Source organism: Mchenga conophoros, linkage group LG1 (assembly GCF_057382185.1).
Source record: "Mchenga conophoros isolate Kocher_MC1m ecotype Shallow Benthic linkage group LG1, M_conophoros_male_GT1.1, whole genome shotgun sequence".
Taxonomy (NCBI): domain Eukaryota; kingdom Metazoa; phylum Chordata; class Actinopteri; order Cichliformes; family Cichlidae; genus Mchenga; species Mchenga conophoros.
The window spans coordinates 25,315,628-25,333,200 of NC_140526.1; the positions used below are offsets into that span (position 1 = coordinate 25,315,628).

Consider the following 17,573-nt stretch of genomic DNA (forward strand, 5'->3'; position numbering starts at 1 on the left):
TCATTCTTCTTCTTCTTCACATTCTTTTTCACCCTCTGTCCTCCCCTGGATCAACTGTCCAGCCTTGAATCACAAAGCCAAGCTCAAATTCTGTGGGAATTTCGCAGAGAGGCCCCTGCGATGGTTCACACACACACACACACACACAAACTCTGGTAAGGGTGACGACAAAGAAAGGACGCCTGTAAACCGGGTGGACAAAGAGTCTGCTAAATGAAAGGTCCCACACAAGGTTCAGGTTAAAAAAGATTCGAAGTCCACTATTTGAGCTATTAAATCGTCATTCAAATCCAACCACGTCTCAGTGTATTCAATTTATGCAAGTATTCCCCGCACATTCATGTTTCAAGGTCCACCAGGTTAGCATGCCTTTACACCTTTCTAACCTCCCAGGTTTCCAATCTTTCATTCGCCCACATAAAAAGATGCACTCGGGGCTTTTTATATTTGACAGAAAGATTTGAGGCCATGCATAAGTCCCCTTGCGTACAGGCTAATTGTTTGATAACATTGAAAGACGAGACCCAGTCTAAGGGCATGCTACTGATGGTACTGTGAAGCTGTTCTCGAGTTCACGGTGAAGTTAAAATACATCGTGGTCCCGCTCTTTTCAACGTGTGAACAGGCGATACCTTTCCTTTCATCACCTTTCATCAGCATTAAACCCAAAGTACAGGTGTGGGAATGTCAACAGGATCCACCTATGCCAAACACTGGAGACACAGATCATTCAGCATCACAAACTTCGGGCTTATGGTGCCGCTCCACGAATTATCAGGGCATCATCTGCATTGGGGGGGGGGAATCAGTACTCCTAGTAATCATTTTGATGGGTATGACTTTATTCAGGCATTTGCCAAAGACGACAAATACTGGCAACCACCAGTGCTACCCCTCAGCCTCCTAGCAGACACACTTGTGGTATCAACTTGTCAACTCATCGTCTCATTGTCGAGCGGCATTACCAAGATTTTCAGAAAACTTGACCTCTGACTACCTCATTGGTCCTTTACAGCTAAAACAGACCAGACTTTTTCTAGAAGTTCCAATCTGCAAATCACCAAAAAGCACCACAAGAGGGCGATCATCACTCCAAGGAGGAAAAAAAAGATCAGAAAAAAATATTACTTATTACTTAATATTAATAATTTTAAGTATTTCCCAGGATAACTGAAATCAGCGTTACATTGTTACAGTCATCAGGATTTCTCCAGAAGGGAGCATGACTTTATTAACAGACATGTCAGTGTGGAGGTGGAGCAAACAGTAAAATAGCACATGCATCTCCAAGACCTTCAAAATTGAGGGTGTTGGTTAAATATCACCACAATATAAAAGCCAGATGGAAATCTCCCCTTTTATTCTGCAGCTCCAAGTGCTGTTTAATAGCCAACACGGTTTCTGACGTGAAGAAAACAAAAAGGCAGCTTCTATCTGAGGCAGCCTGGTGTTTTTGAAAGCAACATGAGGAATGTTCATTTCCAAGACAAAAGATCCTAAAACGCAGGCTCCTATAAAAAGCAGCATATTTCTCCCTGACTGAGGCCGGCAGCCAATTTGTGACCAACATAGAAACTTTACTGGAAGCAAACACTGTGTTACTGTAGTCGCTGATGCAGTGCAGCCCGGAGCTGGTCGCAGCGCAATATCTGACCTTGGTAAGAAATTACTGAGAAATTCTTCGAGAAATGTGGATGGAAAAGGGGCCGTTAGTTCAGTGTGCTGGCTGCTCTGGCTCTGCACCTCTTTGCCCCGGCAATCACAAAGGAATATCATCACAGAAGAAGAGTGCCTACGCAAGATTAAGACTCCTGAAGCAACAAGTCAGCAGCACAGACGAGCGCTTTCTATACACCTATTAAATAAAGAACCATTTAATCTTAAAGAGTTCATTGGGTATTTTGAGGTAGAGCTGTTCATGCGTCGTAGTGTAGATTTAAAATGCTACTGAGAAACAGGCTGAGGTGGAAAAAGCGATTTACGTAAGTGATGCAGTTGTGTTTTATTACCATCATAACAAGTGCAGCCTGGCAAACTACAATCTGATTACAAAGGAGCACTGGAAAGAGCAGTAATTGCAATGAGTTAACCTCGACCCCACTGGCTTCACCTACAAGACAAATTAAATTAATAAAATAAGGATTTATGAAAAAGCCATTAGAGATTTGGACCTTAGCTGACCCTCTGATAATAAATACAAGCTGCGTTTTGTTTTGCATTACTAGCTCGGGGGCTCTAAAGATGGAAATGTCCAGCACCATTTTATATTTCAACTAGATTGCTATACAAGACAGGGAACAAATAATAATGCAGCACCTGCCTTTAGGCCCAAACACGCTTGATAAAAGAAAATGGGGCGTGGAGCTCCCCAGGGCCTGAGGCCCAAGGGAAGCTGCTCGGTTGGTAAATTAAACTCACCTCAAGGGGTTTTTGGAGGAGCTTATGAACTCTTATGGGCTTGCAACAGCCAAGTACATTAGAGGAAAAAGTCACAGACTGCTAATTACCTTCATGAATTCAATAATAACATACAAAACGAGCCAAACTAAGGGAGGAAAAGCACAACAGCTAGAGGCAGATATCCAGGATTGAATCACATCTAAACATACCAGAGAATATGTAAACAAAAATCACCTTACTGAGATTTTATTCTTCTCAAAATAGGGATGATTAATGTGGATGAATTTTTCTCATTTTTCTGTAAAATCAATATTTATAGGCACACTGCATGAGTTAGAAAACTACAGATTGAAGCAGGATCCCCCTCGAAAACTCCAGTTGCTAAGGAAAAATGAATATTCCCAGTTGCCAAGTAATTGCTGGCTGTCACCAGTTGATATCAGTGGCAAAGACACTAAAACAGCAACCATTTGGAAACTGGTTGGCGGAAGCACGTTTTCCCCTATCAACCTGTCACCACTGACCAGTCTCTAGCCCTGCATGACTTGGACTAAAGCAATCAATTCACTCACCAACCAGTTAGAGAATACACATTCTTCCTTGATGACCGGTGGCTTGCAGATGGGTCTCTAGGCCGGTGCAATCGGGACCTTAGCATTCCTGACTTCTTACTTTACCTTCCTTAGATTCACCAAACTGAAATGTAATTTTTCAATCACATTAAAAATGAAAAATACTCTTTTTATCCAAATCAAGCTCAGGATCTTGTAGTTTCCAAAAGTGTTACCCAACTGAGTAATAATTTTACTTTACTTGAACAGAATTTATACACTGAAATTGTACTTCAAAAATCAAAATTAAACCCCCCAAGTTACAAATATAATGTGTAATTGGAAGCGATTAAAAGCAACCTTACTTCCCTCCTACTAAGAGCTCCTTGTTTGGCACAGAGCACATTTAACTAATTTGACAGCTGACCGCGGTCTCCTCTCAGTCAAGCTGTGGGGCCGCTGCCATTCAGCTGTGTTCCTTTTATCAATTCAAAGAGCAAAGGATGGGCAGTGGATCCTTTAAAAGCTGGTAAACAGAAACACAATTAGTATTTATGAGAGCAAATTGCAAGTCCTGAGAACAACAGGCTAGCTTTCCACTTCAGCGATACCAGCAGCCAGCCCTGCCTATTTAATGCTGCATTCATCAGCACCAGTGGAGTTCCTGACAAAATAGTAGCTTGCAATTAGAAGCAAAGGCTGACTGACTATGTCTGCTGGATTCCTGTGTCTCGTTTTTTTACCCAGCCTGGAAACCAAAATGACACACTGCCTGGAAGGAAGACCACAAGCCACAGAGTGTTAATGGTCACAACAGCTTCACACCACAAACATTGATGTAAATTTATAACAGCCGATCTCAGCTGTCTTATCAAGTGGTCATGTAGCATTCATTAAAGCTGGAAGATGAAATATGGCCTTTTCCCCTTCCTTGATTTACCAGCTGCAGTCCATATTTATTCATTCATGCTGTTTAAATTTTGATTTTTGTTATTGTGAAATACAGACTCTCTATCTTTAGATCTCGGTAAATGTACTATTGTCATAAATAAACTTGCTGTTTTTCTAGTTAGGACTTCTCTACAGTCAGAAGAGACAGTAAAAACCACTTTAATGACTGTTTGCATGGAGAAAGGAGATCATTCCTGAGCTAAAGACATACAGGAGACAGTTCAGCTACAATCAGGAAGGTAAAGAGGCATTAGCTGAGAATAATGACTGGAAAAGATTATAATATATAAGATTATATGAGGTTGCTAAAGCAGGAGACTCCACATGTTTGATTTTCTCCTTCTCTCATTTCTTCATGCAACACCAAAGGGATTCGTATTTCCTCCAGGGATCAAACCAGGGATCTTTCACTTCTATATAAACCACTACAGTATAAAGATGGAAAGCACAAGCAAAACTGCCAACCTGGCTCAAATGTGCTTATTAACGTATCTTATGCTCTCTGATTACCCCATTTTATCTCGTGTGTTTAATGTACCAAAGTTCCTGTTGTCTTGAGAAGCTCTCAAAAATTATATTGCATTTAACAGCGACATACAACCCTATTCAGGTACAACACTATCATGAAGAGTGAGATGATTCGCCTTGTAGAGGCAGCAATATTTAACAGAAATAACAATATATAAAGTTTTGGTTACAGCAGCAGTGAGCAGTAGTGTGGGCTACGTAAACAATAGATTCCAGGGTTAAAATAAAACTTATTGCTTTATTTAAAAACTATAGCTGCAATTCTAACATTTGACTCTGGGCTTTATTTACCTGAAGGTCCTTTTGTGCTTTTCATTGGTGAACTCACTGCATGCGCTTTCACATGATTCGTGTGTAGGTGGTAGAAGCAGTTTTTGGCGTGTGAGCCTCGACTTATGCCGACCGGTAAACGTCATAATTTGCAAAGTATAGTTTTCTGGGGTGTGTCAGACGTTTTCGTGACCAACCCGAATTTGTGCTACAGAGGTAGAAACAATCTCCCAAAATTATCATGGCTGGACCTTCTCCTGTTTGATGCTATGCAGTTCTGTCTCGCAGTCTTAAAAAGTGCATGTAGTACTTTGTAAGACTGCAAACAGTCATTCAAGGGATGGAAAAAAAACAAACCAAAAAAAACTACTGTACACTGTATTTTGCAACACCATGAATTATAGGATTTTACATCATCATCTGTATTTAACCTCATATTGCACAGCCTTAGTAAAAAACAGAAAAACAATAAAAACAGAAACCAAAAACAGACAAAATGAGACTGAAATATGACACAACTCTGTGTCCATTTTTGGAGATGTCTCCCTATTCAGCCTATATGCCCCTGTGCGGTCCAAAAAAAATCCAAGAGCATGTAGCTCAGCTGTGCATCAAATGCTGATTGGTTGACAATTTGGCCAGAACTGATGGCAGAGTTCACCAGGAACAAGAGTAGCAGAAAGAAACCCCATCAAATATCACATGAAAAGAGTATCCCACAGACCTTTTACACCAGAAACTTTGAGTTCTGCCTCCACCTGGCAACAGGCACTCTGTGCAGATAGACGAGCTGTCTGCTCCCTACGGCCTGCCAACAGAGAGCCACATTAAGCCCAGCAGGGCCCTCATCCTCTGCCACGGTCAGCAGGCACCCGAAGACACTGCAGTAACAGCATACCTAGCAGCTGTAGCTTCATATTTAACAGACAGATGTGGATCAAATGAAAGAAAAAGCATGCTCCTCAGAACAAAACAAACGAATCTTTTGATCGTTCACAAGTACAAAGTGCCACCATTATCATTTGTAGGCCAACCTCTGTGATGTAGCTGCACTCACACATGTACAGTAGTGTGTCATCAGCACACACATAAATTGAACTCTAGAGGAACTACAACTGTCTGCTAGACCAGCAGGGAGTCATTACAAATTCCTGATGATATTATTTACACAAACAGTTCTCCAGCAGGCGCGATACAATACTCCACTTTTCAAATGCCCCAAAGAAAGAAAATCAAACGCTTCTCCTGGAGGAGAGCATTGCTCTCATCTGCTATCTCAGACTGCTTTGCTATGATTTGAGCAACCCGACTCAGAAACTCTTCTCAAGCATCTCAACAGCTGATTCATAGTGGGTTTTGTTTGAGGTTTATGTGACTCCATCCCCACGGGGAGCTGGGGATTGCACAGGTTGGTTGCCATGGATGTAAGACAAACCTGCGCGAGATGAAAAAAGATCTCCCCTGAAGCGCCGCTCAGCAGGCTGCATATTTGTGCGTTGTGTGGACCAAGCGCAGGAAAACCTCACAACGCTGAATGAAAACATGCAGTCCTGGGAGACTCGCTGACAGACCGGCAGCTGGAAGAGGGGGGGAGGAAAAAAAAGCGGAGAACTCAAAGGCCGTCAACTCCATCTTTATTGTTTTTTTCCTCCACTTCCTAGTTGCTCAGCAAACTTTTTTTTTGCTGTGAAATTACCTGACAGGCAGCAGTCAGGTTTGTTTAAGAATTAAAATGTTGTGAAAAAATTGTCTTCAGAAATGTAATGAACCATTCCTGCAGGATGAATTCTGCTTTGACGCACTGCTCACAATTAACAGCTCAAGAGCTCGTTTTCATTGTCTTAAACCACCAATTGTTTTCTTTTCCCCTCACAAAAGATGCCCTTGAAGATTTTTTTAAAGAATAAAAATACACCAGAGTTCACCAGGGGAAAAAAACAAAAATGTAAATAGCATTTTATGGGTGGCTTTTATTTCTCGGTGTCTCCTAAGTGTTTATCCAGCTACATTCCTCTAATTTCCTCATCCCCCTCTCCCTTCAGCAGCATCATATAAAGATGCCTAATTGAAGGCTTTGCACAGAACAAATGACCACATTAGCCGACCCAGTTTTAACTCGTGCTTCTTCCTGTCTGTGGTTGTAATGCATTAGACACTCTGCATGTTCTTTGTTGTCTCTCAAATTACAGTGCAGGCTGCCAATCATTTGGAGACTCCGTCTACCAGGGTTGTTTTTGCTCCACACCCCCACCCCCGGCTCTGGAAGATAAAGCTTGCCTGTCCATTTTTTTCTTTTTTTTATTATATACTATAAACATGAAGCAGAACAGCACCACAGGAAGTATTGAGAGTAGTTTTTTCCCCAAAGAGGTTGCTGGCTCTTTGCTTTACTCCCATTATAACCTAAAGACAGTTGAAAGAAGTCCCACACTCACACAAGACGAATGAGAAATAATTCATTCATATTAATTCAGCATCACTGAACATTCCCCAGATAGGAGCTACGGATTAAATGCTTGACTTGGGATTCTTTTATGTCTGCACATGAACTGCACAACAGTTCTGTTTCCACCCTGTTAAGATCTTAAAAACCTGCCAGACATTTCTGTCCCTCCGTGCTTCCCATACATATCGTGCCACAGTGAGTCTTCTCAGTGTGACAAAGGCTCTTAAAGCATGTACGCCAAATAGAACAATGCCACGTGGGTGGCTCTGGTGTGTGTGTGTGTGTGTGTGTGTGTGTGTGTGTGTGTGTGTGTGTGTGTGTGTGTGTGTAAACAGACACTTAAGGCTGTGAGCCAAAAAGTCTGTGTCTACATTTGAGCAAATATCAGCTCTGATTAGCACAGGTTCACCTCAACAACAAGACAAACAACATTCAACAGGTGTTCAGAGAAGAAGTTAGGTTACAATGAACTAAACGTCTCTTTTTTTAATCATTTGAACTTTATTGCTTGTTATGTTATCTTTCATATTTATGAGATATTATTTTCTAAGTAAACAGTAACTTTTAGAGAGTGATGTTTTGATAGGAGCAGTGTTTTTAGGTTTTTGTTTTGAACATACTTCAGATCCACAGACTGTACATAAAACACAGACATAACTTCCTCGGTATCGCCCACCAGTCTGTAGACCTATTAATTATTAATTATTATATTGTTAATGTGGATGCTAAATTTAGTATTTAAAAACAATGCACGATAAGAGTGAAGTGTTGGTTTCATTCATAAATTATCATAATAACGTTGGTTCAGGATCAATACTGCAACTGACCAATGGAGTTGTCTTAGCATTTAGTTAGCATTAGCCAAACTTTGGCTAATGCTATTAAAAACAAGAGCACTCAGAGAGCACAGCTTCCCCAAAGGGTGTGATCTAGACCTGAGTTTCCCATAAGTTCAACAAACTGTTATTTGTATCTACCATCACACAAAATTTTAACATGATATCTTACAAACTCTGGACACTACACAGCTAACAAACACACAAACAAACTGAATCAAATACATACTCCCTGCCTTCGGAGCAAGAACCATCACCACTAAACCAGCAGGAGTGATGTAACAGACTTTTATATAAACGCAGGCAATGTTCTTTTCTTTTTTTCCCCACATTGGAAAGCTATGAAATCACTGCAATGTGATTGGTCAGTTGGAATGTTGATCCTAGCATTATTATGACGATGCAGGAACAACACCAAATCAGCTTAACTCTTCACCCCTTACTAGGAGTAACCCTTGAAGCTCTTTTCTCTACAACAGAATGATGACAGAGATGAAACGTTACCTACCGATCAGTTAAAGCTGCCATGCCCCTAATAATTCAGACTTTTAGTGTTCATATCTTTCTAGAATACAACAAAATAATCCTTTGTCTGTCTATATATGTATGTTTGCCCATGAGCTCCTTCCGCACCATTGGGGCCCTTTTCCAGGAAGGGCAAACTCTTCAACAATGTCTCAGATTTTAAAAACAAACTCTGACTTCATTGACTGTTAGATCGGCCACTCTGATCTTCCTGCTCCAGAAAGGCTAATCAGAGTTAGTTCAATCAACTCTGATCTAAGTGCACGCAGAAACGAAGCCACCATCATTGGAGCGCCGATACCAGGATTCACCATGGCAACTGGTAAATAAAGAGCAGAGCCTCCATTTTAATTCAGTGTACGGAGGAATATGGACGCGTGTTTATTGACCGTGATATTTACCTTAAAGAAAGAGGAATGACGAAAAAAGTCCTTTTAATTAGCTTGGTGCACTTCATCAAACAAAGTTAAATAAAAAGCATATTTTTATAATGTCTGCTGACATCGTTTGCCCATCAAGAATCTTCATTAGATGAAGAATTTTACATTTGATTTTTAAATCTAATTATTCAGCTGTAAACAAAGCGTAAGTGACAGAAACTGAAACAGATGTGATATCAGTTACCCAGATAGCAACAGACTGTGGGGGCGGAGCCGCCCTTAAATAAAAGCTGTTTTTGCTCAAGTTTATGACCCTTTTGTTTTTTCAATAATTATTCAGTAAAGGTTTAATGTACTAATGGGCTGTAACAACCTCTTTATTTTATTTTATTTATTTTATAGAGGATTGCATTATTTCTGACATTATTACTGGACAGAAATGCTTAATAAGACTAAGAAAAAACGTTTTAATGGTTTCCAGTGTATGCATTTATAACCTGATCTAATATCAGGCTTCACTATCAGACACTGGCTCTCTTACAGTCATGGCAGAGATGTTTTACTGAGTTACTGGTAGCCTAACAGTAAGCATATGTAATGAGTGTGTTATACTTACTAAAAATATTCACAGCAGCTTTCCAAGTATGTTATGAAGGTCAACTTGCAGTAAAGGAAAACATGTTGTAAGAAATATAGTAACAGAGCAGTCTACATCTATACTTTAAATGAGAAGATCATGTCAGGATAAAGTGAGCTGCTATGAATGATGATGGGATGAGCTCGCACAGTCACCAGAGTGAAAATGGATCCAGGCCTGATCTGATCTGAATCCATGATCCTTATCAGTTTTGTATTCCTCTTGCCGTGCAACCAGACTCCAACAAAGGGATGGTTCAATGATCCGTTATAGGGCCAACGATAGCTACTTTCAGGCAGATCTAGTTCTGGGTTGACCCAGTGAGGCTGACTTAGGTGATTTCAGTGGAAAATATGTTGAATTTTGTTAATAATTTGATAACTCAGTCTGAATCTGTGAGTACATGTCAACAGGAAATGTAATCGCCTGACTTGCTTTTAGTATTTATGCACCTATAACACCTTATAAATGCACCTTATCATTTTAATTTAATTGACTGGTACTTATATAGCAATTTTCTACTCACTCTCAGTCTATTTATGTCTAAGCACTTTTATCTAAAATTCGTACGCACACACTCACACTCAGATGGATGCATCAGGGCCACTTGGGCTTCAGTATCTTGCCCAAGGATGCTTCAACATATGGAAGGAGGAGCCGGGAATTAGTTGTTAGAGGACCCGCTCTACCTCCCCCTCCACCAATTTCACAAGAATATCTAATATGTAATATCTATATCTGCAAAAGTTGGATTTGCCTAGCAACCACCTAACACATCTAATACACCGTTGTTGTTGTTGTTGTTGTTTCCTTTTCTCTGTTATTAAGCATACCTGCCAATCGCCCAAAAAATACTGCAGCATGGACATGTACTAATGTTTGAAATGGGCACATCATTAATAGAAAGAAAGAAAGAAATCACTCTCCTTAAAGCTGTCACAAAGAGCGAAGTTAACAATTTGTTCCAGACTATAAGCATATTTTTTTCTCCTCTAGAGTTTGACTTGCTGGTATTGACTCGGTTTTACATCCTGCGTCAAGTGGCCACTCAAGGAACTGCAGTTTTTGGCGGGAAATAAACAGATTTGTCAGATGTCAGAGATTCAGAAACGTTCATTTTAAATGACGTTTACTAAGAAGAAACATTGATGGGAACCATTTCTTTTCATTTAATTTTATGAACTTTAGTTTTCAAAGCTATATATGATAATCAGAATATTAAGAATGAAAGAAACAGCTTCATCTGTTGGCAGCCCTGATTTAGTCTGAAATATAAAAACAAATAAAGAACCCAAACAGCTCATCAGCTTTGCATAATGGTGTAATATGTGAAATATTCAGTAACAATGCAGCTGTGACTCTTAATATTCTGAACGTCTGTTGCCACTTGTATTATTCAGCCTGGATGCTGGCTGCAGTCGCCGCTGTTTGTTGACTGATGCAAGCTGATGTTGACAGGGATCTCTGTTTAGTTTGGCACAAGCTCACTCTGGCTGCCTTTCCACAGACCAAACTATGAGAGTGCTGCTTATTTTCAAGCAGCTACTGGTTACCACAGCTGACCCCGGAGTCCAGAGGCTTTAAGGAGACCTCTGGAAGAATACACAGATTGACATTTAAGCAGGAGTCTAAATGCAATTTTTGTTTTGTCATAAAAAGAGCAATAGCTTGATCCTGCTAAATATGTCTGTGTGATTCATGTCTAATGTGATCCCTCTGTGCCACAGGGCTCCGATGTCCTTTATTACACTGAAGATGGACACAATGGTTCATTTTTAGTTTGATCCCAGGTTCCTGCAGCTAAAACTCCTAACTAGATTACCAAATGTACAACACATTGATGAGACTGTTATTAAAAACTCCATAACTGAGTGAAACTTTAACATTTTAGTGCCACGGGGAGTATAAAGCAGCTGCTACAATCCTTACACTTTCCCAGTGTCAGCAGTTTTAACTGTTTCAGATGTGTCATCCTTCATAAACTTCTGAAGAAAGGCTACAGTGTGTACTTTCTTTCAACTTTTCAGCCTTGAAAAAGACACAAGAAACATCTGATGACAAAAACAGGGCAATGCCCCTGCAAACCGCGACTGAAACACTGTGATCATGCAAGTCACTCCTATAAATCTCTGGAGCGTCGGGGGAGGATAACAGCACGCCTTTTTTTTTTTTTTTAAACTGAGAGACATCATTAAACTGAAGTGGCTTAATTGTATGTCTGAAATTGTACATTTAAGTCATAAGCTCTAAATTTGTTGCACACCCATTCAGCCATTGTATGTCGGCTATCAGCCGGAGTGAAGGGAGAAAAAGGAGAGCGTGCAGAGCGAGGCAAGTTGCTACCTGTAAGTCATTGTTGAGTGAAAGGATGGAGAGGAATGAAAAACAACACAGCGATGGAAGGATACATCAGTTCCTTTAAGATGCGTTTATGATGAGACAACTACCAAGGCCAGCACTCCGAATTCGAGATTATGCAACAGTCTTGATTTATTCCCAGGCACACACACCTGACAGATATTCACCCCTACACACGGCCTCTCTAGGCTCTAACAGAAACAACCGGCATATCTAATCTGAAGATCACATGGTAGCTGTAAGGAGGACAGAAACTCTCTGTCTGCTCTGATGTGGAGTCTTACTGCACGCAAACTGACTCACCCCCTGTTTTGACAGCACCCTCACAAACCTTAACTCCTTTAAGTATACTTCAGCTTGAAAACATGAGAAAACATCTACGCACATGTTATAACGATAAACATTTGAGCTCAGCGCGTGCTTACGAGCACGACGACTGAACACAAAGAAAGAAGTACCCACCTTGAAAAGCGGCCACGTTGCGCGCTATGAGAAACTTCAGGCTGGAGCTGGACGTCTGGAGAAGGTTCTGGATGTCTCTCCGGGCTGCCACCTGGTACCTCTCCTCCATCTTTTTGGTGCAACATGTGGAGTTCTTGGAAACACACACCTGAAGGTCTGAACCTAAGATTCATCAACACTACATGTTAGTGAAGCTTGAAGCTTTACGGATTAAAACATGATAAAGCTAAAACGCACAGAGGGGAAGTTGAAATCTTTTGCCATCTTGCTTTCAGATTTAAGGGATTTGACAGCCCACGCTACTATTAACACATGGTCACAGACGTAAGACATAAATTACAGGAATTGCAGCCATTTTTTATTTCCAGAGGCTCAACTTTTATTAGACAAACAAGCACGATTTTAAATATAAGGACTGTTTTTAGTACTTGATGAAAATCCTTTGCGGTCACTGTCTGCCTAAAGTCTAGAACTCGTGGACATGTAAGGCCTTTACTGCAGCCACCTTCAGTTGCTGCTTGTTTGTGAGTCTTTCTACCTTCAAATTTGTGTTCATTAACTCAAAAGCATGTTGCATCAGGTTCAGATCAGGTGACTGACTTGCCAATTTAAGAATATCCCATTTATCCTTCCCTTTTCTTTAGCTTGAGAAACTCCTAGGCTGTTTTTGCTGTTTGCTTTGGGTCATTGTCCATTTGTACTGCAAAGTGCTGTTTGATCGGTTTCGCAGTATTTATCTGAATCTGAGCTGAGAGTAAAGCCCTGTACACTTCACAATTCATCTTGCTGCTTCTATCAGCACTCACATCATCAATATCACTAGTGGCTGTTCCACTGACAGCTGTACACGCCTATGCCATAACACTGCCACCATGACGTTTGACAGATAATGTGTTATGTTTTAGATCGTGAGCCGTTCCTCTCCTTCTCCATACTCTTCAAGTTCATCTTGGTTTCATTTGTGGCCTCTTTGAGTTGTTTTCTGGCAAATTCTAATCTTGCCTTCCTGCTCTTGAGAGTAACCAGTGGTTTTCACTGTGTTGTAAACCCTCTCTATTTACATTCATGAAGGAGTGTCTTGATTGTAGACCTCGACGATGATACGCCTACCTCCTCGGGAGTGTCCTTGACTTTGTTAGAGGTTGTGATTTTGATGTCTTCTGTGGTCTTTTGGGCCTTTTGGTGCTTCTGAGCTGATCAATGTACCAGATTGCTGATTTGGCCTATCCTAAAGTTTTTTCTCTCTCTCTCTCTGATAGGGTTATTTTGTTGTGATGGCTTCTTTCACTGTCAACAGCATCACTCTGGGCCACATATTTTAAATTGCAGCAAAAAGCTACAAAATAAAAATTCCACACTTTAGATACTAAACTTTAAATGGTGTATCTGCTTCATTTGTCATGCAGTAACAAGGGAACAGGACCCAAACAGCCACAAAAAGGCTTGTCGGTCATCTGTCTAATTACTATAGTGCCTCTGAAAATGGGGGACTATGCAAAAAATATCGCATAATTTCGCAAAAAGTTAAATCTTTTTTGCAAAACCCCTTGAATTTAAACTGTAAATCTGCATTTTATTCACATATTAATTGTTTGATTTAAAATCCCCTGCAGTGATGTTCAGAGGCAAATCCACAAAAATTGTGTCTTTGTCCAACAAATTATGGACCCGTCAATGGAACTTTAATTCTATACCAAAACATTTCATCTTATGGCCTTCATCTTGGTCCCTGAAGAAGATGTTGCTGGACTTCTGACTTGGAGGTTTTTTTATTAATTGACTTCTCCTTCATGCAGCTTAAGTTGGGTTAAAGTTGTGCCAGAAACCTATGCTTAGGCTGGACAGTGACCTCAGATGTGGCTGATGATGATGTTAAATTTTGCAGATATCTGGTCTGAAAACCAAAGTATTGGATGAATACATCGACGAAATGTGCTAGGCCAACAATTCATGTGGTGAAGAACCAAACTGCGGGGCAGTTCAATAGCTCTTGAGGTCCATTTCAGCAAATCTCATGCATGTCAAGCTGATGGAGGTGCAATAAGATGTCAGATTTAGTAATCTTCTGGGAACCATAAAGACCAAACATTTCAGTACAATACTTTAATGTGCACTAAAGCAATGGATGAAACTAGACCACAATAGAGACACATCAACAGGATGGATAAAAATGCATGTGCGCATGATAAACATTTGAAAACCTACTGATCAAAACTCTAATAAGAAACAGCCTACATATGTGAAGCATCAACAGCTTATCCTGAGAATTATTTCAAAGCCAGCGGACATTCGTCAAACATTGGTTAAGAAGACATTACAACAAGGCTTTTCTAGCAGTGCACAGGTTGATAAATGCTTTGCTGAAGCAAGAAACCCAAAACAACGAGATCCGGAGGTAAGATCTGCGTCAAAGCGTTATCGTCTCACTCAACTGATGTCTTGAATATGCCACTGCTGCAAAACACTAGCAGTCTTCCCACATAAGGGACAATCAAAACATCCTCATAGAGCCCTAAAACTCTGCAACAGCCTTCCCGACATGCCTAGGCAGAGTGTGCTGAGCTGTTGCCAGAGACACTATCAGTGCGCTGCGAGCTTCAAGAGTGAGGGGAGGAGAGCAGAGCAGGCGATGGCACACGTGGAGGAATTCAAAGTCTTCCTGATAAGACGACATGAAAGTGCCCCAGGTCCTGCTTTTTTAACCTAAATGCTTTCCGGAACTATTTCCACTTCCATCACTGCAGTCAACAGCATTTGACTTGCTGCGTTTTGACCCGAACTGGCACTTCTTATCAGGCAGGCACTGTCAAACATGGAAACAGCTCTGTATCTTAGATTCCTGGAATTTCTAGGGGCTATTTTTCCACAAACCTCAGTTCAATTACAGAAAAAGAAAAAAAAACTTTACCTCTCACTATCTCTCATTACACTCACCGATGTATGTCAGGACAATAATCTGAATCCATCAAGGGAACGATTTACATCTTCCCACTGTCATGATGCACTTTAAGCCCTGAGGTTGTTAGAAAAGTGTGAGTTTTAAAGAGTGGCAAATGTTTTCACAGGGTTAGGAGCCACTGAATTAAGAGTTTAGAATGCTTAAAGTTAAGTTTGCAGCAAACCCTAAATCCACACAGCCACACAGGCTGGTTTGAGGGGCAGGAGTGATGATGATAACATAAGGGTTATTTAGAGGTTTATGAGGCATTTGAGGGTTTTTCAGTCATTTGAATCATTTTTCCTCACTGCAGCAGGGAGATGGGGTGACGAAGTTTATAGGGAGCAGTTTGTGGCAGGATGGCAGTCAACACCATTAAGATTTACTTTTCCAGGAAGAGGTCAGAGAAGACCAGGAGCAGGAGGCGGCAGCCATCCAGTCAATGACAGCCTACATGAAATACCCACACCCATAATTCCCCCCGTCTTGAGCCGAATTACCATGGGTGGCGTTCAGAAAGTTAAGTGAGTCCTAGTTTGCCTAACTTTACTCACAATAATTCCTGTTTATCTCTCCAAGCCACTTATCTGCTGTAAACACCCGAAAGAAAGCTTTTCATCATGGCCCACTAGTAATCTCAGCAGCTTCAGCTACTGGTTTAGTGTAGCTGAAGCTGCCTGATTTATGCTTCATTTGCACTGGTATGTCTGCTTTTTTTAAAATAATAATAATAATAATAATAATAATAATAATAATAATAATAATAATAATAATAATAATAATAATAATTAGAGGCATTTCCAAATTTATTTATGCTGAGTAACACTTTCAAAATATGACACTAACAGATGAATGAGTGGATTTTGTCTGAATCTTATATATCTTGATCTAAAGGTCACAAAGCCACATGTGAGTCCTCTTCTGTCATGACCATAACCGCACACACACACACACACACACACACATGAAAATGTATTTAAAATGCACGTTTTGTCACAGCAAAGACGGAAAATGACAGGTTAAAGCAGCTACACAGCAGTTAATGATTTCTGTACGCGGGTCTTCATTTCCTTCCAATCAGTGTTTCTTGTGCTGATTGGGTGACGTGAAGATGTAAATGAGGACATAGTCATTTGCATTACTGTCTATGTTTTGTGAGATTTCATCTGGAAGGAAACCTCTCAACGTACCTGGTCTTGGATTTGAAGGCAATAAGTGACTTGGTCCGATTTGTCTGAGTTGGAAAACTTTGCGCACTTCGTCGCATTTGTTTGCGCTGCCGAGTCCTGATGCACAGCAACATGCCAGGAGGAAAACACAGCGGACCCACAGCGCATCCATTTGTATAAAATCCTGGGTGAATGATCACAGGAAATTTAAAAAAATAAATAATGTAAAAAATAAATAAATAAATACTTAAAAAAGTATTTTTGGAAGTTGATATTTCTCTTCAAGCTAGAGCGCGTCGGTTATCAGGTGAGTCCACATCTCAGGGTTGAGCGTGGGCACGTGTCGGGTTTGTTTCCGTCGGGGAAACGCTGCGGATTACCCTTTAAATCCACACGCAGAGACAAAGTTACAGCCGTGTGACTTGACGCTTTCAAAGAGGCATGTTGGCCAAGTTGGCTGGACCGAGAGCAGAGGCGGTACCATAATGTTACCTGCACCCAGCGGTTGAATCCGCGTCACAAGCGCTACCAGGCAGCGCCATCTAGTGGGCAGAGCTCAGCATTGATCCGTCTTTAAAGCCTTCTCCTCTCCAAAACTTGGAAGGATGTCAAACTAATTTTAATATTTTAGGATTAAAATTAGATGAACTATAGATTTTCAGACTTTTTATTTATTACGTCCTCAATGAAGTCAGAATGGCTCCTATTCTGTAGGACATGAGCTTCTTTACAATCGCCAGGCTCGATAAACTAAAAAAGTACGAAGTTGTGGTTTTAATGACGCGTACGCGTGTGGTTTAATTGTGAAAAGATAAATATTTAAAAGCCCGTTTGTGTGCTGACTTTAATGTAAACTGGTGTGCCTGTCCCCCATTCATTTACTTCATTCATTCACAATTTTGCATGTTTAGGATTTGTTTCAACTTCATGAGATTATAATCTATGGCGTCTAACTTTAAGCCCAGGTATGCAGTGTTTCAAAAAGAAAAAGAAAAAAAAAAAAGCAGTTGATCGCCATGGTACCTTGTGCTGCAGAGCTAACCCTAGTACAGATTATCAGTGTGTCAGTGCGCCCCAGGGTGGCTGTGGCTACAATGTAGCTTGCCATCACCAGTGTGTGAA

General features: G+C 40.6%; 1 protein-coding gene across 1 annotated transcript in view; it reads right to left on the reverse strand.

The window, feature by feature from the left end:
- Nucleotides 1–17,114, reverse strand: part of gpc5a (glypican 5a) — a 144,918-nt gene extending 127,804 nt beyond the window's left edge. The window contains exons 1-2 of the mRNA XM_085271583.1: nucleotides 16,473–17,114; nucleotides 12,345–12,506 (exon numbers count right to left, since the gene is read on the reverse strand). Of these exons, the coding sequence (XP_085127709.1) occupies nucleotides 12,345–12,506; nucleotides 16,473–16,623 (313 nt within the window). The 5' untranslated portion in view covers nucleotides 16,624–17,114. The remainder of the gene's footprint in view (nucleotides 1–12,344; nucleotides 12,507–16,472) is intronic.
- Nucleotides 17,115–17,573: the final 459 nt, after the last annotated feature.